General features: G+C 51.3%; 1 protein-coding gene across 3 annotated transcripts in view; it reads right to left on the reverse strand.

Annotated features, from left to right (window-relative positions):
• Window positions 1-775: 775 nt before the first annotated feature.
• The window catches only part of LOC132665160 (transmembrane protein 132B), a 366,585-nt gene continuing 345,051 nt past the window's right edge, over window positions 776-22,309 (reverse strand). For all 3 annotated transcript variants that reach the window (XM_078435941.2, XM_078435942.2, XM_078435943.2), the window contains 4 exons: window positions 13,180-13,385; window positions 9,321-9,591; window positions 7,078-7,269; window positions 776-6,153 (listed from right to left, as the gene is read on the reverse strand). In XM_078435941.2, coding sequence (XP_078292067.1) covers window positions 5,005-6,153; window positions 7,078-7,269; window positions 9,321-9,591; window positions 13,180-13,385 — 1,818 coding nt within the window. In that variant the 3' untranslated portion in view covers window positions 776-5,004. The remainder of the gene's footprint in view (window positions 6,154-7,077; window positions 7,270-9,320; window positions 9,592-13,179; window positions 13,386-22,309) is intronic.

Raw genomic sequence — 22,309 nt, forward strand, 5'->3', positions numbered from 1 at the left:
GGAAAATCCTCCACACCTGGGAGAGCCCCTGGGCGCATCTGATGCCTGCTACTCCACAGAGTCGATTTCACAAGCCAACCCCATGTGTATACCCAGTGCCTCAAAATGATGTCTGCAGAGCCCATTTAGGGGGCATTTATCGTGACGTGTCAAGTTACTGCCAGAGTGGTATCCCCTCCTCCTGAATGCAAGGGACGGCATTTGCCAAAATACCAAACATGATGCTGGCAGTGTCGGGAAGGACACACATGCCAACTGAGGAACTTCAGGGGCTCGGCAATGCCTGGCCAGCAGTCAGCTGAAATGCTTACGTCAACCTCCCAAGCAGGAGCCTGACAGTCTTGTGTTTTTCTTATGTCTCTAGAGCTCTGCCCGTTCTGGACCCTCAGCACCCAGCCCCGAACACATACACACAAGGGAGCCATTGACAAGGGAAGACCAGAAGGGAGACTGAGGTCAGGGGCCACTGCGTCCTGCACGTCAGCACCGACTCCAAGATGGTGTGGCCCTCGACGGGGACGTGAGCGCCACAAGCCCACCTTCTAAGACATCCCGGAATAAGTGTCCCCCAGCTGGGAAAACAAATGAGAAGCTTTCCAGAGGTAAAGCTGTTTGCAACTTTTAAGAAACATTTTCTTTTGGTTTCCATTTATTGCTGTATCAAATGTATTAAAAATCTCTGGCTAAGAAGAAAAAATATATAGAAGAAGAGTGAATTCGTACAGAGGCTGAAATTGAAGAGGGAATATGTGCAAAAAATAAGGAAACAACCGAAGAATGTTTAAGCGTTTATTTTCACGTTAAAAATGAGGAGTTACCCTGTGGTTAGAATATACCTTTATGCTGGAAAATGTAGTCACTTTTATCTGAAGTATTTTCAGGAAAAAAAAAAAAAGAGGAAAAAAAATCCAGAAGTAATGAAGAGATCAAGATCTTCTGGCAGATTCCATCTGTGATGCCACCGTGAGCCATGCCCTCTCCAGGCAGCGGTCCTAACCAGCGCCCTGCGGGAGGTTAGGCCCGGTGTTTTCCCCACCATCGGTTTGGATATTTTTGAGCGGGGATGTCTGTACATTTAAAAGCTACAGCATTGCATGCTTTTATTATAAAATGTATTTATTCCTGCGCACTTCTCAGCGCCCCAGGGAACTGCCTCTGTTACATACAAAAATATCTGCTTTCTGTATCTTAGCATAGCCTTTCCACCACCCATCCCGTCCCTTCCTTCACATAACAGGTGATACTCGGTACATCACACATGTATACTGTTGACGGAGGAGACGGCTACTGAGTTTATAAACCATCCGTCGTGTCATTTACAGAGACGAGCATGAAGGATTGAAGCCATTTGTGAGATGATTCGAGTAGAAAACACAATGGTCCTGGTGATATGGAGGAAGCAGGTGCAACCACTCTGTGTGGTCGTTGAAGGGGGACTGCTTAGTTCTCTGACAGAGCCTTGGCTGGTCCCAACACCCCACCATGGGAAGACGCCTTTCTAAAAGGGGGAGAAGAGGGTGCAAACAACAAAATGCACAAAGGCAGACTTCCTAAAACTTAAAAATCAGCGAAGTACAAGGTACCTGTCTACGGATGTGGCAATGGTACAGAAATTAATCCGTGTTTTCCCTGCATTAATGTTCATACACAGAAACGCTCTGCCTGGAGTTTAAGTCTGGGAGCTTACCCTGGCCAGGGTGCAACACAAAACAGGAAGTCAGTCCCCTGCTGGCACGTGCAGAGTGTCCCGAGGTTTGCTGGGTGGCGCCCTTCAGGGAAACTTGACGTGTCTTCTGGCTTTCCCTCCGATGCAACCCTGTGTGCTCACACCGGGCTTCTGTCTTGCGGCAGCCGCTCCTCAATCCCTGGGTGTGGCGTGGAGAGCAGCACATCTGGCCGCTGGGAACACTGGCCTCACCCTCCCCCGTTCTAGGTGGCCCGGTCCTCGAGGGTGCCTGGGCCGCCCTCCCTGTGACCCGCGAAGTTCCCAGCCTGTGTCCCAAGGCTTGCTGGCGTCCGCCTCGGGGGTCGGAGGGAGGTCTAAGCATTCGCTTCTTGGGGAGAGGAAGGGACTTTATCAATGCTGTTCTTTTCAGGTTACTACTCACACCGATCAGTTGGATATGTCAGCTATAAAAACCTGGAAAATCCAGGCACATGCAGGTCCCCAGGGAACTGTATTCCAAGGTTTCATGATTTAGGTCTGTTCCCCATCTAAGTTTAGATATGTAGAGGCATAGTTCCTATTCATTTTAAATGATCTATTGGAAATCAGGCAGGTATAATCCACGGCTGCTGGTCAGCGGGAGATATTTAGAACAAAAAGAACTTCATTGAAATCCTGGATAGCGGAATGATGCCCGTGGCAAATCGGGGGACCGCGGACCGTGCTGGTTCCTGCTACATACCATTCTCTCTGGCTCTTCACTACCAACACACTCATGTACGTATGTATGTGTGCGTGCGTGTGAGCGTGTGCTGTGTGGTAAGAGGGACCCCTCCTCCGTGACCTTCCATTCGACTTTCACGTTGAACTGAATTTGAGCGGAAACGGACAAAGGAGACTGTGCAGAGCCTGGATCACCCACGGGAGGCATCTTCAGGACCGCGGACAGCTCCCGACTCCCGAGAACCTCTGACACGTTCTATGTTCTAGTGCCCCGAGTTTGCGCTCTGCCCACATCAAACGCTCAGACCCCAGGGAATGCTCTGATTTGCAAGCTTGTCAGTAACGCTAATCATGGCAATGGTAACGTCCTCCTTCCTTTCCAGATCACCCCCCTGCCAGAGCCTCACTGCACCAGTGGGGGGCAGCCTGCTGTGTGAGAATGTGCGGGAGGCTCCCTATACCAGCTGAATGTCCTCCGTTTCAGACATGAAATCCCCATTATTTTGGGGATTTTGCTGAAGATCCAAAGGGAGAGAAAATTGAGAACGTCTTACAGAAGGAGTGGGGCTCATTTAGACAGCTATGCTGCATTAGCGTGTGAACTTCCTTTCGGCCTCCCCAGCTAGCTCTGAGCCACCTCCCCTGCCTCGAACCCCTGGTGACAGTCTCCCCGGGCTCCCTGAGGTGCCCTTCCTGCCAGACGTCAGCCATCTCTTTGCAAACTCCCTCTGAAGCTAACGCCTGGGTCTCCTGGCTTCGTTCACCCACCGAGTTGAAAGATTTTTTTGCAACTTTACCAGCTTCACTCCTCAACCCCCAACTTAAACACAAGATCAACTGAACACTGGCCTCTCAATATCAGGTCCACGTCCCTGGTAACGTATGCGTGGTTTACAAACCCACCGCAGTGCTGTGGGCAGGAGACACAGGTCAGAGGAGGCTGGGCTGTCCTGCCCCCACGCACGGAACACTTCCCAACAACAACCGAACGCCTCTCATTCTAACAGCTTGCTCAGCAGCCGTGAGGAGTCAAGAAACCGCTTCCCCGCGCCTTTGCTGCCCTGTACTTTAAATTTCTATTTCCTAGGGACGTAAGTGGCAACAGAAAGCTCAGAATTGGTGGCCTAGTGCACTGTCCGTCTTCACCTCTATCCCATCTCAGTAGAATGTTCTTGTGAGTGTGAGAAATTCTAATCTAACCTGAAATTCTTGCTTTGCTTGAAACCGTTCATGCAATTCCTTGAAAAATATTTTTGTATTTAAAAATTATGCAGGGGCCATGCTTTTTTTTTCCTATTGCCACTTTGACTTTCCAATAGCTATGGTTTTTTCAGCATAACCGCTTAAACTCTTGAACGGCCGTTTATTTTATGCTGTTTGGGGGCAAACCCATTGCTTTTCTCCATCAGAGCACACCCTGTATAGGTTTTATCTCTGCCAGAGTCGCGACTGATGGGTTTTGGGGGGGTAAGGGTTGGGGGTCATTGTATGGAAGGATTTCTACATATTGCTAAGTGGAGACATCACTCTACTTTCAAATTGTTGTGGTGGTTGTTCCAGTAAAATGGAAGTTTAATCTGAATGCATTTCCCATGCAATTTCCTTTCTGTGTATATTAGTTTAAGATTTTGATTTCCATTTGGATAACACATTGCGTTGACCAGAAAGCACCAGTATAAAGACAAACTATTTCAGGGTCTTTTCTAAAGCCCTCAGAAATGCACTCCAGGGATTCCCCGTGAATCTTCCACAGGCAGAAGATAAAAAATAAATGTGGTTGACAAGTGTTCACCAAAGTTTTTAAGCTTCATATAGAAAACTGTAAAGAGATGGCCCTCCCTCACAGTATATTAATATTTTGTGTAAAACCCCATGTCCCCAGTCCTGATACAAGGAAGCTTCACAACAAAGAGAAGGAAGGACATTGTGAGGATAAGTTTCTCAGATATGGCCCCTTATCAGGTAAGGAGTGTGGAAAACCGGAGGACACCTGACGTCCTGCACGGACGCGGCAAACGTCAGCGACTCAAACTCATGTGTAAATCAAACATCTCAGAGAGAAGACCACAACTGCTTTTCTTCATGTTTCAAAAAGAATTCCAGAGGCCAAAGGAAACCAGGTGCAGGTGCAAATGTATATAAAAATAACGAGCAGCGCTCATAACAAATAAGGGCGGCTACATTCGGCATCTTTCGCGTACGTCCAATCTCGGGCCAAGGGCAAGGAGTGTCCACTGTGCTTTAAAAGTTCTAGGAATAGAAAAATCAACACCCAAGCCTTTTCTAAATCCACACGGCCGTTTGTCGCGAGATGACTAACAACGTCTGTGGGGTCAGGTTTATTGTATTTGAACTGAGCTAGTATCAGGCTGCAGATACTACTGTTGTCTTAGAACTTCTCGAGGATCTATGTGTGGCCGCTTTAGAGACATTTCCCGGCTTATCACCCAGCTGCTGTAGCTCTCCGGGCCTCTGACACCTGCTCAGAAAGGGATCCCTCCCAGACCTCCACAAGTTAACCTTTGTTAAATCACCCCCTATTGCTGAACAAACTCACTGCTCCACCGTTCAAAAAACAGAAGGCATAAAGGTGAATACAAACGTAAGAAAGGAGTTCACATCTGGTCTTGCAGCCTTTCCATATAGTCTCTAAGGTCCCGGGGGCCCCCCAGCCCGGTGTCCTGACAGACCCACTTGATGTTATCCTCACTGTCAAACAGGATGGAGTTGGTGTATGGGCCACCGTCCTCCGGGAGGATGGTGGTGTAGGAAGTAAACTTGACTCTCTTCCTCTTTGGGCCCGATGGGTTTATAGGCTCACTTTTAATGTCTTTGTCATAGACATAGTCAGAGGGTCTGAGTAGTTGACTATGGAAAGTCTTCTGGGAGCCGCCGTTGAGAAGGAAGTTCCTCTCCTCGAACTGCAGCCCCCTGTCTATCATGGTTGTGCACTCCTCCGACGGGAGGGTGATGTCCACGGGGTTTTCCAGAAGTTCTACTTCATTCCCAAGCCAGACCCAGTCATGGGAATGGGGGATGTTGCCTTGTTCGCTCACAGCGAACCTTTTGTGTCTGTATTTCCAAGCAAATGCCACACAGTTGATTAAGAAGACCAAAATGGCCAAGCAGAAGACACAGAGCAGAGCGTACATGCCGATCTCCAAGTCAGTTAACCCCCTTGAGGTCACTGTAAGGTCACTGGGATTATTGGGTTCCGGTAACTTCCCTTGAGTGGGGAAGCTTGTGAAGGAGTCTGGACCACCACTCTTGAGCAACTTCTTATCCTTTCCTTCCAGGGGGTACTGTGGGGTTGTGCTTTTGTTGCTACGTTCCTCGTGGCCAACAGAGGCGCCATGTTGGAACCACTCCTGAACCGCTCTCTCCTGGTTTCCTTCACGCTGTATGGAATTACTGAAGTGGTCTTTGTATTCCCGACTGATGCCCTCGATATCGTTGGTGCCTCCTAGGTGCTCATCAACATTTGGTTCAAATTTGACCTTGACGTTTCCTTTACCCACGGCAAGAACACTCTTCCTCTTGGTCTTCTGACAGGGTTCGCTAATCATCATCTCTAATTTAATCAAGGGACCTTGCCCTTCACCCTGTGCAACCACAACCGGCCATTTGGACTGAAGGTTTGCCTGGACAGACACCACCATTTCATCCAATGATGACACAGTAACTGAAAAATCCTTGGGATCATAAATGTCTAAGGGTGTCACCGAACCATCACTGAACAAAATCCAAGAACTGACTATTGCTTCCTAAGAAAAATGAAACCAAAGCATTATGTTATAATCAGGTTCCTTCAAATTGCAAACATAAATACGACTTCCTATATAATATCATTTAAATATACAGATGGAGAAAAATAAACTTCTATGGTTTAAATCTTGAGCCGTTCCTGGCATGCCTTGAACTGACATCAATAACATACTACTGCTCCACTGATATGCGAAGCAAATAATATACTTTAATGAATGCATTAAGGTGCATATTAATTTATTGCATGCCGCACAACAGAAGTTGACTTTGACCTTTCTAAAAAACATTTTGAAAGATCAGGCAATTTATCTGAATCAAGATCAGGTGCAACTAATCAGGCTACTGCTCCAGATAATATCGCTGTGAACATTCTTTATTAGGAAGCCAGTGCTGATGAAGCAAAACACGCACTGGGTAAGGAGCCTGGGGAAAGATGCCTTATGGGAAGGAGCTCACCGGGAAGGCACAGCACCCTGGTGTCTTTATAAACACTCGTTATGAGTTTAAAGATGGAGGAGAGCTTCAGAGTTGGCAATGACTGTAAATGGTAGCGATTTGGGGCCCATCAGCCACGCTTGTTCAAGCAGCTGACGTGGAATTTCCAAGTACCAAAACCACCTGCTTTGGCAAATGGAAAAGCCTGTGATCCTATGGTCATGGGACAGCAGAGTGTGCCAAGCACAGATAAGGCTGCTGCAAAGCAAGTGGAGTATGGACGCATGGTTGAAGTATAAGACCATGTATGAGGAAAACGTATCTAAGTCGCTGGTATTTTTCTCGAAAAAAGGCAGGGCCATCTGGATAAGAAGCAGGAAGGAGCTTCACGGACCACCCATCCTAGCTTCAACTGATGCCCTCTGCAGATGCGCGGGGGAGGGAAGTGGTCTCAAACGACCGGGGACAAAAGGACTCTGGGATCCCACCTGCTGCGGGGCTCGGAGAACGTCCTGGGCAGCCACCATCGAGACGATGGCTCTTTTGTCCGCTCTGTGAGGCTTCAGGGCAAGAGACAAGCCAGCCACCAGCTGCACGCCCAGGTCGGCGATGGTGACGCGGTCATCCAGGACGATCACCGTCTTCTCGGCCAGGATGGAGTCAGAGAGCGGGGAGAGGACCTTCAAAGGAAGCGACCAAGCTCCAGTGTGTGCTCCACTCAATGGTTTTAAACTCCTAACTGACCTTTTCCATCAGCGTGTTCCCTCAGTTGTCTGCCAAGTGAGTGCGCTTGGGGAACTCTGTAGGGAAGGGTTATGCTATGGTCCAGTGACACTCGCCAACTGGAGGAGTTTGACAAACATCATGTCGGTCCATTTCCTTGCCTCTGACTCCTGCCATGACAACCACAGTGTATTTTCTGAGAAGAGCTCAATTTCACATAGAGACAAGAGCTAAAAGTTGCCCACCTTGGGACCAGGCACTCAAAGAGCAACGGTTTCCCAACAACTGACATTTAGATGTGAAAATGGCGGAATGGGCCATCTTCTCCTGCTCACATCCTTCCAGTGGGCACTTAGCTGTGCACTATGGGACAACAGTGATCGTGGCGCGGGCCACTGTGTCACCCCTGGAGAGACCACGTAAGCAAAGTGGAGGAGGGATTGTTAACGTACTGAGAAGTCACTCCTTCTAATTTACCATCTAGTTTGCAACCAGTGGTGCTTAACGAATGGACAGGAATATCCAGCAGGCAGAATTTCCAGAGCTGCCCCCCTCCCCGCCGCCCCGAAGACGTCCTCACTAAATTCTCAAGCCTGGGAATGTGATGAGAAATCACTCTCATGACTATGTTGGCGTTTCTACGGCAGGTGCGCCTTCAAACAGGGAGCTCATCCTGGATTATCGGGGGGGGGGGGGGGTTGTAATGAACATCACAGAGATCCAAAGTGTGAGAAGGATTTGACCCAGCTATTACTGCTGATGGAGGGGCCACATGAGACATGACGTGGGTGGCCCCTCTGGGAGCAGTGAGTGGCCCCTGTTAACAGTCCACGAGGAAACAGACTCCTCAGTCCCACACCCGTGAGGGACTGCATTCTGCTAACAAGCTGAATGAGCTGGGAAGCAAATCCTTCCCAAAGCCCCCAGAGAAGCCCAGCCTGGCCATCACCTTCACCGCAGCCTTGTGACAGCCTCAGCAGAGAACCCAGCCCAGCTCTCGTCGACTCCCGACCTACAGAACTGAGTTCATAAATGAGGCGTGCCTTTAGCCGCTCGTTTTGTGATAACGTGCTACAGAGCCACGGAAGAATAACACAAAATATTGCACGTTTCATCCAGTTTCGTCAACATTGGCTGTGGCACCACCTAAAATATGACTTAATTAACTATGAGTGGTAACACTTTAAATTTTTGCTAGAAAACGTGCTGCAGTATCTCTGCATAATTATGCCATTCAAACTGACCAGGAAAATAGTTTTACTCTTCCTCTAGTAAAATACAGAGCACTTCACTGTGGATTTTTAAATTCTTTTTAGTGCAAACATGTTATTGAAGAATTTACTGTCCACGGGGCGCCTGGGTGGCTCAGTCGGTTGAGCGTCCGACTTCGGCTCAGCTCGTGATCTCACAGTTCGTGGGTTCGAGCCCCGCGTCGGGCTCTGTGCTGACAGCTCGGAGCCTGGAGCCCGATTTGGATTCTGTGTCTCCCTCTCTCTGCCTCTCCCCCACTCATGCTCTGTCTGTCTGGTGTCTCTCTCTCTCTCTCAAAAATAAACATTAAAAAAACTTTCTTTTAAATTTCTGTCCACTGTTCAAAGTGTAACATATAGCTAAGTGGTTAACCCTCAAGGTTAGGAAAATAAAACTAGTTTTCTCGGGTTTGACCGTCTTCTATTAGTGGTATATGAAGAGTAAGTTATCGTACTGGGGGAAAGGTGGCTTCCCCCGTGTGTTTCATTTAGCTTTGGCGGTAAAAGAAATCAGGGATTTTTTTCTTCCCCTCAACTCTCCCTGAAATGCAAAAATTAATTTAAGTTAGATTATGAAAACTGGTGAATGTCCTACAGCCGGTCATGATTCTCTTGTGCGTGCGTGCGCGCGCACACACACACACACACACACACACACACACACACACCTGCACGGCGGCATCTACCTGGACGCTCGTCAGTACAGACTGGGGCTGGGGCTGGGGCTGGGGCCCTGGCAAGGAGGGGGTGGCCCGTACCTGCACGGTGGTGATCCCCGGCTCCCGGCCCACCAGGGTCCTGCCGCCCTGCAGCTGTGCGATCCTTGGCTCCTCCACCTTCATGAAATCCGTCACCAGGTCGGTGATGTCAAACTGCCAGTCGGGGCCCAGCATGTAGCTCAGCTGACTCAAGTCGGGCGCCTCGGCCACAAACTGGGTGAGGACACGCACCGTGGCATGCTGGTACTGCAGGGAACAGCCTCGCCCCTTCTTCTCCTCGTCCTCCTCGTCCTCGCTCTCCCGGGTGGGCCTGGGGACACAGACAAACCAGGATCAACGCCGCGGCCGTGGAGGAGCTTCGCACACCTCGCCTTCCAGCTTCTCTGGAAGCGTCAGAACACGTGGCGTGGTTTTGCTACCCGCCGGGCCCGCGCACCATTGGTTCGTCCCCCGTCTATTCCTTTTCGGTGGTCCCTGTGCACCTGCTTGGAGCACGGAAGGCGAGCGCCGCCCCTGCCTTCACGCGCCCAGCATGCGCCCAGCACCGCGGGACATGCTGCCCCCAAATAGGCAGAGGTTGAGTCCCCGCCCTGCGTTCTGGAACTCTGTGGTTTGAAACTGTCCCCGCTGCGGGAACTGTGAGGTCCCGGGTCAGAAGAGCTGCTGGGCCCAGTTCTCACTCCTCACGCGAGTCCCACACAGGCCCAGGCAGCGAGATTGGCTGCCCCCCTGCTCCCTCCAGGGGTGCGGTCAGGTGTGAGCGGGGGAGGACGGCCCCTGAGGATGGCTCAGCACTGTCTCCCGGCTGGCCCTGGACAGGGAGGCCAGAGTGCCCTTTCTCACCCCCTGGCCCACCCGTGGCACCCGGTCACAGAGCTGCTGAGGGGTTCCTGCGGGAATCTCAGGCGCCCTGGCTCAGAGGACCTCAACTGCCGCCCCGCCTGTGCACGGCCCCAGGGAAAAGTCCTCCCTCGCTGACTCTGCTATTCCAGGACCTTCCCCTCGAGAGGAACCGGTCCTGTGTGCCTTTGCGAGAGCACCTTGCTTGGGGAAGGGTCTACGACCGTGGGCAGACAGGGGTGGCAGGGGAGCCAGTGGCTGTAATTCAGACACATCGAGTCAGCCCTACTATGCACTGGGTCTGGGTCTACCCACTCACGGGATCATAGAGCTAACAGGGCTAGCCATCTAGGGGCGGGGTCCACGCCCCGGCCGCTGTGCCCCTCGGTGCCCTCTTCCTCCTTATAGTGACCTCCCTGCATCTTCAAAACAGCCATGAAAGAGGTTCCTATTTCTACACGAAGCCGCCGAGGCTCGGAGTGGTTAACACACGGCCTGGACAGCTGGCGATCAGCAAATTTACAGAGTTCCGTTTGACTTCGGAAACCCACCTTCTTTAAAATGTACCCGCCTGCCTCCCTGAAAGGTCTGGGGACCATTTGGAAAGGAATGGTGTGTAACCAGCATCCATAAAGAAGCATGTTGTGGTCTCCCAAAGCGAGGAGTAAATATCTGTGCTGGTAAGTGAGATGGCTTTAGTGGCAAAGGGACATATCACCAAAAACACGCAATGACATTGCGCAAAGTTATTCCCATTCTACTTTTCAGTGCTTCCGATTTGATCACGGGGAATGAAGGCCTCTGGGGTGCTGGGCTGTCCCTGACGCTTATGTGACACTTGCTGGTCGACTCATGAAAGACCAGCTCAGCCAGGGGCACCCGGTGGTTCAGCTGGTGAAGCGTCCGACCCTTGGTTTCCGCTCAGGTCACGACCTCATGGTTTGCGAGATGGAGCCCCACATCAGGCTCTGTGCTGACAGTGGGGAGCCCTCTTGGGACTCTCTCTTTCCCTGTCGCTCTGTTCCTTCCCTGTTCTCTCTTTCTCAAGAGAAAGAAATAAATTAAAAAAAAAAAAAGACCAACTCATACAAACAGCAGTATCTATACAGAATGTAACACCGACGTTTTCTTTTCTCCGCATTAATTTCTACCAGTTGGCCATTTTTGATAGTTATGTAAAATTTCCCTTAAGTAAGTGAATAAAAGCGAAAAAAAGAACAATATTAAGTATACATTATAGGTGGCATTCAAAAGGGGCAATATCATAAAAGTGGTGAGTGAATAAATGAAGAATCAGAAATACTGTATTAATCAAACCATTCTGTCATTTTGGGACAGATAGCATTCTAGTTTTTTTTTAAGTTTAAATTTTGGGGCACCTGGGTGGCTCAGTTGGTTGAGCGGCAGACTCTTAATTTTGGGTGACGTCATATCTCATGGTGTGTGAATTCCAGCCCTGAGTTGGGCTCTGCACTGACAGCACGGAGCCTGCTTGGGATTCTCTCTCTCTCTCTCTCTCTCTCTCTCTAAAAAATAACTTGAAAAAGGTTAAATTTTTCATTAATTAGAAATTCACTGTAAGTTAAAAAATCACGTACAGGGAGTTCTCTCTCGTATGCTCTTTGCTCTGCTAACATCTTGCATGATCACAGTATAATCACAAGACCAGGAAACGGACATTGGGACAAACCACGGGGCTCATTCAGGTTTTCACAGTTTAACCAGTGCACGTGCGCGTGTGTGGTTCTATGCACTTTTATCACCAGAGGATTCACGGAACCATAGCCACGACCGAAAGACAGAACTAGTCCGTCCCCACGGGGATGCCCTGGGCTACCCCTTGATAGTCTATGCAGTCCCTAATCCACGGTGACCTCCAGTCTGTTTTCCACTTTCTAGATCATTCTACATGGGACCATGCAGTATGTACTGTCTTAAAGTGCCGGTAAGGGTGTGAATGGAGTAACTAGCTGACATACATGTGGCTGCTGGGAGAGTGAAATGGTACATCCTCTGGAAAATAGTTCGGCAGTTTCTTTTAAAATTAACTACGCCCTTATCACGCGACCCAACAGTTACACCCTTGGGCACCTTCCCCAGAAAACTTATGCTCACACACAAGCTTGCACAGGAGGGTCATGGCGGCTCCATCCATGAGAGCCGCCGCCTGGTGACAGCATGCGTGGCCTCCTGTGGACGATTCAGTACACTAAGATGATACCCCCCACGGATCACCCCTCAACAATACAACTACAGGAATGCTCGATACCGCCAACCACTGGGGTGGATCTCAAGGGACTTCTGCTGGATAAAAACAAGTCCATTCGAAAAGGTCACACACTGAACGGTACCACCTTCCCGCTAGAGAAACCTCTGCTTTCCAGGGCCACCTGGATACTCCCCACATCTCAAGGTCAATGGATTCAGCACTTTAATTCCATCTGTAAAATCCCTTCGTAGATGTTCCAGGTTGGGGTTTGAGTGAACAGCCAGGAGGTGGGAATCTTACAGAGGGGTCGTCTTTAGAAGTCTGGGTACTACACTTCGTCATTTTGTCTTTGGGACAACTCTCTTCAGTGATATCGTCACCTCCAATTTATAGATGAAGAAACTGAGGAACAGAGAGGTTCATCAACTGGCCCAAGGTCACACAGCTCTACGTGGGAAAGCTCGCAAGGGTGAAAACTTCAGCAGCTTCATGCCAGGGCCCACAACGTAACCCCTGTGCCAGGCTCCGCGGATGGAGGTCGACATTTATAAGCAGGGAACTGAAAACGAGCAGCACAGGAAGGAACGATGGGGCAGCGGGGAATAGAAAGAAACGCCTACACCCCGTGTTCTGTGCTTTGCGTGCAGAGCAACATTATACTGAGTCCCAGCAACTGTGCCACGAGCTGGACACGACCCGTGTCTCCGTGAGGCCCTCCTCACGTCGAAGGCTAGTACGTGCCCAAAGTCAGACCCCGCTGAGCCCCAGTCCGAGACCGCCGTGACCCCCTGCGGGCGCATCTTCCCGGGGATCCAGGCGCCAGGACCCGGCCCTCCCTCGGCTGCTCACCTTCTGTTGGAGGCCACGGGGACCCTCCATCCCTTGATCTGGCTCAGCTCCGTGTCCGAGATCTCAATCTGCAGGGGGAGCCTGGGCGCCCACACGGTCACTTCCAGCTGAGACGTGAAGTGCTGGTGGGTGAAGTTCACGGTCGTGTACACTTTGCTCCTCACCTCCTTCCCGTTCACGAAAATGGAGTCACAGTGGTTGGAGACCTTTGGGAGAAGTGAGAGTCTCGAGCTGCATCCGGGAAAACACCGGCGGCAAGGAGGCAGAGAAAGTTCGCAGACTCTGATTTATTAGTCGCCGAGACAATAGCGTCTCATCTGTTGGTAATTCCAACAAAAGGTAATTTGTAGGCACTAATTGGCGACAAATACTGATAAACAGACTCCAGGAAAACCATTTTGCGTCACGAAATACTGACAAGTAAGACCATAAACATAATTTAATGGAGTTCTATAACCTTTGTTGCTTCTTTTGTGGGTTGTTTTTCTCCTCTACCTCACCTTCTTTATGTACTCAAACCACCACTAATCAAACCCCAGGTGCAACATATTTCACTTCACCATGTTTGAAGATGCATGAAAGGTAGCCATATGTCGCTTTAGAAAAACGACTTTATTCAAGCCATACAAACCAAGAAAGCTTGGCACTGCGTTAAAATCCTTGTAGGAAATACTCCCGAAACGGGGACATAATTATTTGTGCCCCCATTAAACTGCACTTTTGCAGACTGGAAGTGAGGGTGTAGCATTTTGCTGTGGTTTTTTGACTCAGCACCTGGAGGGGGGGGAGGGCACCCTCTTAACGTGCACGTGTTAGCAGGTTACGTATCGGACGATTTAAGCCTCTATCTCACTCCACCCCTTCCGGATAAACAAGTAAAATGTTGATGACGTCTCTTCTGGACCTTCCGGAAAATGTCACTGAGGTTTGTAGGTGGGGAGGCCGTGGAGGGGGCAAGGGTCACCTCCAGGTGCAGGGGACACCGAAACCAAGAATTCACCACAGAATCGCAACAGCGAGGGGTCCACAGTCTCATTCTACAGGTGAAGGGGCTGAGGCCAGGGATGTGGTCCAACTGGCTCGGGCCACACGCTGCTTTCGGGGTCCCGCGTCAGTCTGAGCCGCTGGCGGACCTGAGTGCCACCAGGCAGTGTGTTTTGCGAGCCACAAACGAGGACTTACTTCTGACCTCGTCTTCCTCACCTGAGTCGGTACCCACAGCCCAGGACTCCCTTCCGAGCCCCAGACGCTCGTGTCCCGAGCAAGGTCAGAAGTGCCAACTTCCAAACTCCAAGAGCAAACCTCCTTGTTGTTGTTGTTTTTTAACGTTTTATCGTATTTTTGGGAGAAAGAGAGACAGAGCATGAGCAGGGGAGGGGCAGAGAGAGAGGAGACACAAAACCCGAAGCAGGCTCCAGGCTCTGAGCCGTCAGCACAGAGCCCGACGCGGGGCTCGAACTCACGGGCCGTGAGATCATGACCTGAGCCGAAGTCGGACGCTTGACCGACCGAGCCACCCGGGCGCCCCTTCAGCCATCTTTAAGTAGATCTGACCACGGCCACTAGCAGAGACATGGGCTGAAATCCCAGTGACACTGACTGGGTAACCCTGGTCCTCAAAGCAGTGAGCGGGGTGCTGCAGGGTAGCCGTGTCAAGCTCGCTCCTGTGAGGACTGGGCAGCCTGAAGTCTGTGCCCTCCAGGGACAAGGGAGAAGAAAAAGGATGACGGGAGCAAATCAGCTGTCTCCAGGGGCATGCCCGAGGAACGTAAATCGGCAGGATTGTGCCCAGGATTTCGAAGAGAGCGAGACTTTCGATGAGAGCAGAAATAGAAGGTTAAAACTCGTTCTTACTTCAAGATCCCGTGACGCTGACACGATGCCGGGCCCGGCTGCCCTTCCCTCAGACACTCAGAAAGGGGTGGGAGCCCCATTTCAGAGAAACCGCTGGCTCAGGTGGACGGCACCGATTCTAGAACCTTCCCGGTCCTACCTCCTACAGAATAGACCTCAACCCTCCCGCATTTGTGGAAAATTCAGGTTCCCCTTGGCTCTGGCTTTCCACCCACCCTCATGCCCCCTGTAAATCACCTCAAGGGGCGCCTGGGTGGCTCAGTCGGTTAAGCGTCCGACTTCAGCTCAGGTCATGATTTCGCTGTCTGTGAGTTCGAGCCCCGCGCTGGGCTCTGTGCTGACAGCTCAGAGCCTAGAGCCCGTTTCAGATTCTGTGTCTCCCTCTCTCTCTGACCCTCCCCCGTTCATGCTCTGTCTCTCCCTGTCTCAAAAATAAAAATAAAACATTTAAAAAAAAAAAAAAAAAAAAAAAAAAAACAAACACATGCCACCATCAGGAACGCACCTGTTTTGGAAACCGCGTGGCCCTTTCTGTGCCTAAGAAATGAAATCTCGACACAGTGACAGTCTATATACCCCTTCGGGGTTCATGCAGACTCCAACCTGCCTCATCGTTCAGGCAGTGAGGGATGGCCTGAGTGGACGAACTTAAATGAAGAATGTAACAAAGTCAGAGGCCTTCGAAATGCACTTGGTTTCTTTCTCCTGGGACGTGCCTACCCTTACAAGAAAGTGTGTGTCACCGTCCTTGATTAATTCAATTAAAACAGCTCAGATGAGGTCGGTCCTGCTGAGTGCTAGGCTGTGAGGTGCGTCGTAATGTGTACAAGACATAGCAGATTTCTGGACTGCGTGTTGGTGCCCCCCCAATTCCCATGTTGAACCCCCAACCCCCAATATGGCGCTATCTGCAAATGGGGCCTTTGAAAGGCGGTGGGGTCATGAGTGTGGAGCCCCCGTGAGGGGATCGGCGCCCTTACAAGAAGAGACCCCAGAAAGCTGAATTCCTTCCTCTGCTCCCTCACCTGAGAACACCACCAGGAGAAGCGGTCTGTAAACCAGGGTGGGGGAGGCTCTCCCCAAACGCCCACACTCCGATCTCAGACTCCCCAGCTTTCAAAACCGCGAAGAAAGACGTTTGTTTGTGGATAAGCCTTATTATTTGTGGACTCCGTGTTCTCGAATGTACCTACCGCTCCCACCACTGTCCCGGCAACGTGTGGAAGCTGGCGGGGCCTTGAGCTCTGAGTCACCTGCCCCACGCACAGGCTCCCAGCGGCCGATGCTCTGTCCTCTTGTCTCAGCGCCTCACACACAGACGACCAGGGGTTGGACACGGGAGGGGGGCAGGGCTCCGGCTGGGGGGGCAGGTGCACGGGGCTCCAATCCCTGCGCTAGCTCCCGGTTAGTTGGGGGTGGGGGTGGTTCAGGCAAGCCACTGCACGCTTCCCAACCTCATCCTCTCTTTTGCAAAATGAAGAGGCTCTCCCAGGATGAGTTGTTTCTAGGATTCAAGACGACAGCCTACGGGAGGTGTGTATGCGTGTGTATCTCCCCCTGAAGGTTCGCATTTGCTAATTCAGTGTTTGCGGGGACTTTTCCAGGATACGACTTGCGCGAATAACGAGGGCTGGTTAGTAGGCACCCAGTGTTTGCCTCGGACCTCTCCGCCTGCGGCCTTCTCCCCTCTTGATGCGAGCCAGGCAGCACAACCCTCACCCCACCTGCATCGAATCCTCGATAGAAAAGGGAGCGTCACGTGCGAGGGCGTCGAGGGTGCGCGCGCAGCAATGCGACCCTGGCCCAGGGCTCTTTCCTCCGCCCGCTCACACGTCGGGCCTCTCCCGCGACTTCCCGAGGCACGCGGGACAAAATGCAAAGTCGCGATTACAGTTCCTGGACGCGCCTCCCCCAGGCTTCCCCGGCACACACCCCGCCCCCTGCACAGGCTCCCTCCTAGCCGGCCTACCTTCTCGCCCTGGGGCCCTCCCGGCTCATCCCCCCGGCCCCCCGGCCCCCATCCCCTTCCTCGATCCCCGATCCTCCCGTGCCTGAGACCTGCGGGTCGCTCGCGTCTGAGGCAGTTACGCCAACCCCCCTCCTTGCCAGTGACTGGTTTAGGGGAGGCCACGTGACACGGTTCCCGCCAATGACGTGTGAGAAGCCGCCTGGGACACCCGGAAGGGTCTCCTTGCTCTGCGACGCGCAGGAAGCTGCCCTCCTTGTCCTTCCGGATGTCGTCACACCGCAGATGACGACGACGGGGACTGCATTGGTGACCTCAGAGCCTGGAGCGAGCTGGCCAAGGAGCAGGCTGACACGGCGAGCACAGAAGGGCAGGAGGAACCGCATCCTGCGTGCGCTGGACGGACCACTGGACCAGCCCACCTTGAACCCCCACCCCTGGGACTGCTGGCACAGGTGATCTATTGGGGTTAAAGCCGTTCAGTCCATGGTTTTTTTGTCACTGGCCACCGAAAGCAGCATGCACTTTGCAGGATAGCCCAGATGTCACTCCACATAAGGTATTGTCGGAGTCATTTCTTTTTTATTATTTAAAATTTTTTTAATTAAAAAGAGAGACAGACAGACAGAGTGAGGGCAGGGGAGGGGCAGAGAGACAGGGAGACGCAGAATCCGAAGCGGGCTCCAGGCTCCGAGCTGTCAGCACAGAGCCCCACGCGGGGCTCGAACCCATGAACCGTGAGATCATGACCTGAGCCGAAGTCAGAGGCTTAACCGACTGAGCCACCCAGGGGCCCCTGAGTCATTTCTAATTTAAACTTGGCACCTGCTCGCCTGGTCACTCTGCATCCCCAGTACCCTATTCTCTGATTTACTGGGTGTGCTCCTATGTAGACTGTATTTACAATATTTCTGCATTATTTACAGTGCATCACCCACAACACGCGTAGTGCTCATGTCCTATGGCTTACACTCTACTGACTGCACTGGGTAGCTCTTAGCTATGCAACGCGGGACAATTTACCTTCCGACACTGATCCCTGTTGGAATGCTCCTGCTTACTTTCTTGTTCTTCTCTGTTTCCCACCTGGAGGTGATCTGCTTGAGAACGGGGACCTGTCCCTCTTCTTTTTTTTTTAAACATTTAAACGTTTATTTATTTATTTTTTGAAAGAGAGAGAGAGAGAGAGCAGGGGAGGGGCAGAGAGAGAGAGGCAGGCACAGAATCCGAAGCAGGCTCCAGGCTTCGAGCTGTCAGCACAGAGCCCAAGGCAGGGCTGCAACTCATGAACTGTGAGATCATCAACTGAGCCGAAGTTGGACACTTAACTGACTGAGCCACCCAGGAGCCCCTGGACCTGTCCCCTCTTAACCACTGTGTCTCTAGGTCTAGTACAGCGCATAGCAAACTGAGGTGTTCAGCAGACAGACACTCAATGGCAACATGTCTCCATAGTTTCCTCTGGGTGCGGTTATCCCTGTGGCCCATGAGTAGCATGTCTGGGTAAGAAGGAGGAAGAGGTACCAAAGGCAAGGTTATCAGGTTAATAGCGTTCAGACAAAAGTTCGTTCAGTAGATCGTGAGAGGAGACAGACCAGTAGAAGAAGCAAAGAGCAAAGCTGAGAAAGTTGCAGGTCAAAGATCTGATTAATTTGGATTCCCACTATGAATATGGCCTTGTGGCTAGCACCTGAGATCTCTGTGTTATGCCACCCGTGTGCGTCTGTGTCAGGAGGGGACAGGAGCACACGGCAAGATAAAGATCAGCCGGGTTCCCACCACCCATCTAAGTGATACCTTCAGGGTTCTCTGAGCCCCCAAAGGAACATCGAACACCAAATGCCATGAATCCTAATGTAAGGAGCTGGCGACAGGAAGGTGGACATTGGAAGCAGACACCCTGGGCCACGTTCCTCTGTGAGCATGTGCGAGATGGCTTGTAAATGTCATATTGGGAAGACTGTCTTCAGAGGTTAATATTTCACTGTCAAATTACACTTTTGCAGCTACATTACTTTCAAGTAAGAGAGGAAAATACAGGCTCTCCGGATGAAAACAGGTTTCCTTGGGGGATCCTATAAGATAGATCATCGACTTCATTTCCTATTGACAAACAATTGAGTCTGTATTTCAGCCACCTTGTGAGTTTGCCACACTGTCGATCCTTCTGGGGAGAAGGATTGTGCATAAGGTTTCCCTCGAGACCCCTCCCCCATGCCAACAAAGTGCAAGAAAGGAAAAAAGCATACAGGCAGATAGTATGTTTCTCACAATTCACACACACACACACACACACACACACACACACACACACAGGGCTGAAATCCCATATTAGGATCGGCAAAAGGAAATTAAGAAAAAAGCTTTGACATTCTACTGTCATCTGAATCAAGCCATTTGTATTTATTACCATGTTTAGCAAAATGCCCTGTCTGAGGAACCATAGGTACTCAAAAAACATTTATTTTGCCTTGAGTTTTTACACTTCCAAAAATACAAAAAGCAATAATAGCTATCATGTACTGACTGCTTACTAGGTACATGTGTTGGTTTTTTTTTTTTTTTAATTATTTAATGTTTTTATTTATTTTTGAGACAGAGAGAGACAGAGCATGAGCAGGGGAGGGGCAGAGAGAGAGGGAGACACAGAATCCGAAGCAGGCTCCAGGCTCTGAGCTGTCAGCACAGAACCCGACGTGGGGCTCGAATCCATGAACTGAGAGATCATGACCTGAGCCAAAGTTGGACGCTTAACCAACTGAGCCGCCCAGGCGCCCCTCATGCGTTGCTTTTCAAAAACTTTACAAGTAGAAGTATACTCATTCAATCTTCCAAAGACTACATATATTAGGTGTTTTGTCCCTGTAGCGTGGATGGGGAAACTGAGGCCCAGGAGGGGCTGCTTCTCCAGGGATCAGAGCTGGTGAAGGGCAGAGCAGGGGTCTGCACTCAACCCCCCTGAATCAGGGGCTCTTCAGCACTGAGTGTTACCACCCCACGGTCCTGCCCCCAAAAAGCAAGACCCAAATACGCACGCCGGGATTTCATGCCCACCTTACTGAGGTCTAACTTATGTTCCGTGTCTGTTTCAAGGCACACTCGGAGGAGGGTGGTGGTGCACGCACCCATGAAACCACCACCACGCTCGGACACGGAACATTCCCCTGGTCCCAGAAGAGAAGACCCCTTGTGCCTCTTTTTGGCCCACTGTCCCTGGCTCCAGGCACCACGGATGTGCTCTGTGTCACCAAGCATTAGGTTTGGACTAGTTCAGACTAGCTTGATCATTAGTCCTCAAGTCCAGGGAGAGGGAGCCAGACTGAGGTCCTGAGACCAAGGTCCTCCATCAAAGCCTTCCCCCCTCACATCTGAACATCACTCCCCGTCCTCCGGGGCCAGACTCCGCACCCATGAACCCGAGGACACTAAACTTTCCAGGTCTGACATTCACCGTTCTGTCATTTAGAGGATTCAGAGACAAGAGCTCAGGGCTACAGTGTATTTTGACAAAACGTAACTCTTCTCTGCCTGAGATCCCTCAGCTGTAAAATAAGAATAAGTCATCCACTCATTTAACAAATGTTTTGTGAGGCGGGGTGGGGGGGCGCCCTGGACGGCTCAATTGGTTAAGTGTCCAACTCTTGATTTCTGCTCAGGTCATGATCTCACAGTTTGTGAGTTCGAGCCCCGCGCTGGGCTCTGCGCTGACAGTGTGGAGCCTGCTTGGGATTCTCTGTCTCCCTGTCTCCCTGCCTCTTTCTCTCTCAAAAATAAATAAATAAACATTAAGAAAACAAAACAAGTGTTTCGGGAATATCATCTAAGACCTGGGAATTGTCCTCAGTGTTGGGGACGGAGCTGGGGGCACACAGGCCCTGCTGTTAAAGATGCAGAAGTCTGACAGACAGAGAAGCCATGCAGCATGTGGATAGAGAATACACACCAGGTCACTAGGGGGGGGTTGAAAGAAAGCTGGAGCAGGTGGGACCACAGGCGGTGGTGACGGAGGGGCCCGTCCAGTGGGAACGGGCAGGCGTTCGAGCAGAGACATACACGCAGCAAGGAGGGAGTCGTGAGAACATGCACATCTCTGAAAGCGGAGGAAACAGGAAGTGCAAAGGTCCTGAGACAGGGATTTTCTTGCCATATTCAGGGACCAGAAAAAGAGGGCAAGTAGGGCAGAAAGGTAGCCAGGGGGTTGGATGTGACCCCACTAAGCGAGGATAACGAGAAGGTGAGGAGTCTGGAGGAAAGGAACGGCATGGTCAGACAGTGTGAACAGGAAGCCTCCGGCAGCATCAGAAGGACAGGGTACCATGTAGGGTCTACTGAGCCGGTCCAACAGCGACACGAGGGTGGCTCGGATCAGGGTGGGAGGGAGGGAGGCAGTGAGAAGTGGTCCGACGCGGGATGTGCCGTGCAGGTAGCCCTGGGTGACGTGGGCAAGACACAGACAGGTGTCTCAGGCTTGGGCCTGAGAACACAGGAAAAAATGGCACCGGCATCCCTGAGACAAGGGGAGGCTGCGGGAGAGGTGGAGAGAAAGAGTCCGGAGCTCGGGTTTGAAAATGTTACATTTGAAATGCTTATTAGACATTCGGATGAAGATGTGACGTGAGAAGTTGGAGACCCGAGCGTACAGCTCATGAGAGATTCGGTCTGAGGAAATACATTTGGGTTATGCCGGCACCAACATGCCACGTTCAGAGCCAGGGGACGGAAGGATACCCCGTGTGTGAGCCTCGGGCGGGCCAACACTTCCAGGTCACGAACTGACACAGTAAGGGACACTGAAAACATGGGGCCGGTTTGTTACAAAGGGAAGGCACAGGAGAGCAGGTGTCTTGGCAGGTAAGTGACGGAGGTGCTCGAAGACGGTGTGACCGGTTATCAGTGCTGCGGGGGGAGGTCAAGTAAGGCGTGGACAGAACCTGAGTGCAGGCACCAACCTTGCAGGAGACCCTGGAGACACATGGGCACTAGGCAGCGGAACAGACCCGCACCTGGCGGGGGAGGCTCAAGGCAGGATTTGGGGCAGAGGAGAAATTCATCGCCTGACCACCTGGAACTCACGGCTCAAGAGGAGCTCACAGAATCAACACTTCCTGAGTGAGCGCTAGATGCAAGCGGCTGATAGAAAACCGTGTTGTAACGCTCCAGCACCCCTGAGCGGTAACCTGCTGTGTAACAAGACGGAGAAGAAAACAGACCTCGTCAGGGAGGTTCTTCAGTCCAGCCGCCAAAATAGGAGACAGGACGAAAATCTACGTACACAGAAGTGCAAATGAATAGTTTGCAAGCAAGTGGACA

Source organism: Panthera onca, chromosome D3 (assembly GCF_046562875.1).
Source record: "Panthera onca isolate mPanOnc1 chromosome D3, mPanOnc1 haplotype 2, whole genome shotgun sequence".
Taxonomy (NCBI): domain Eukaryota; kingdom Metazoa; phylum Chordata; class Mammalia; order Carnivora; family Felidae; genus Panthera; species Panthera onca.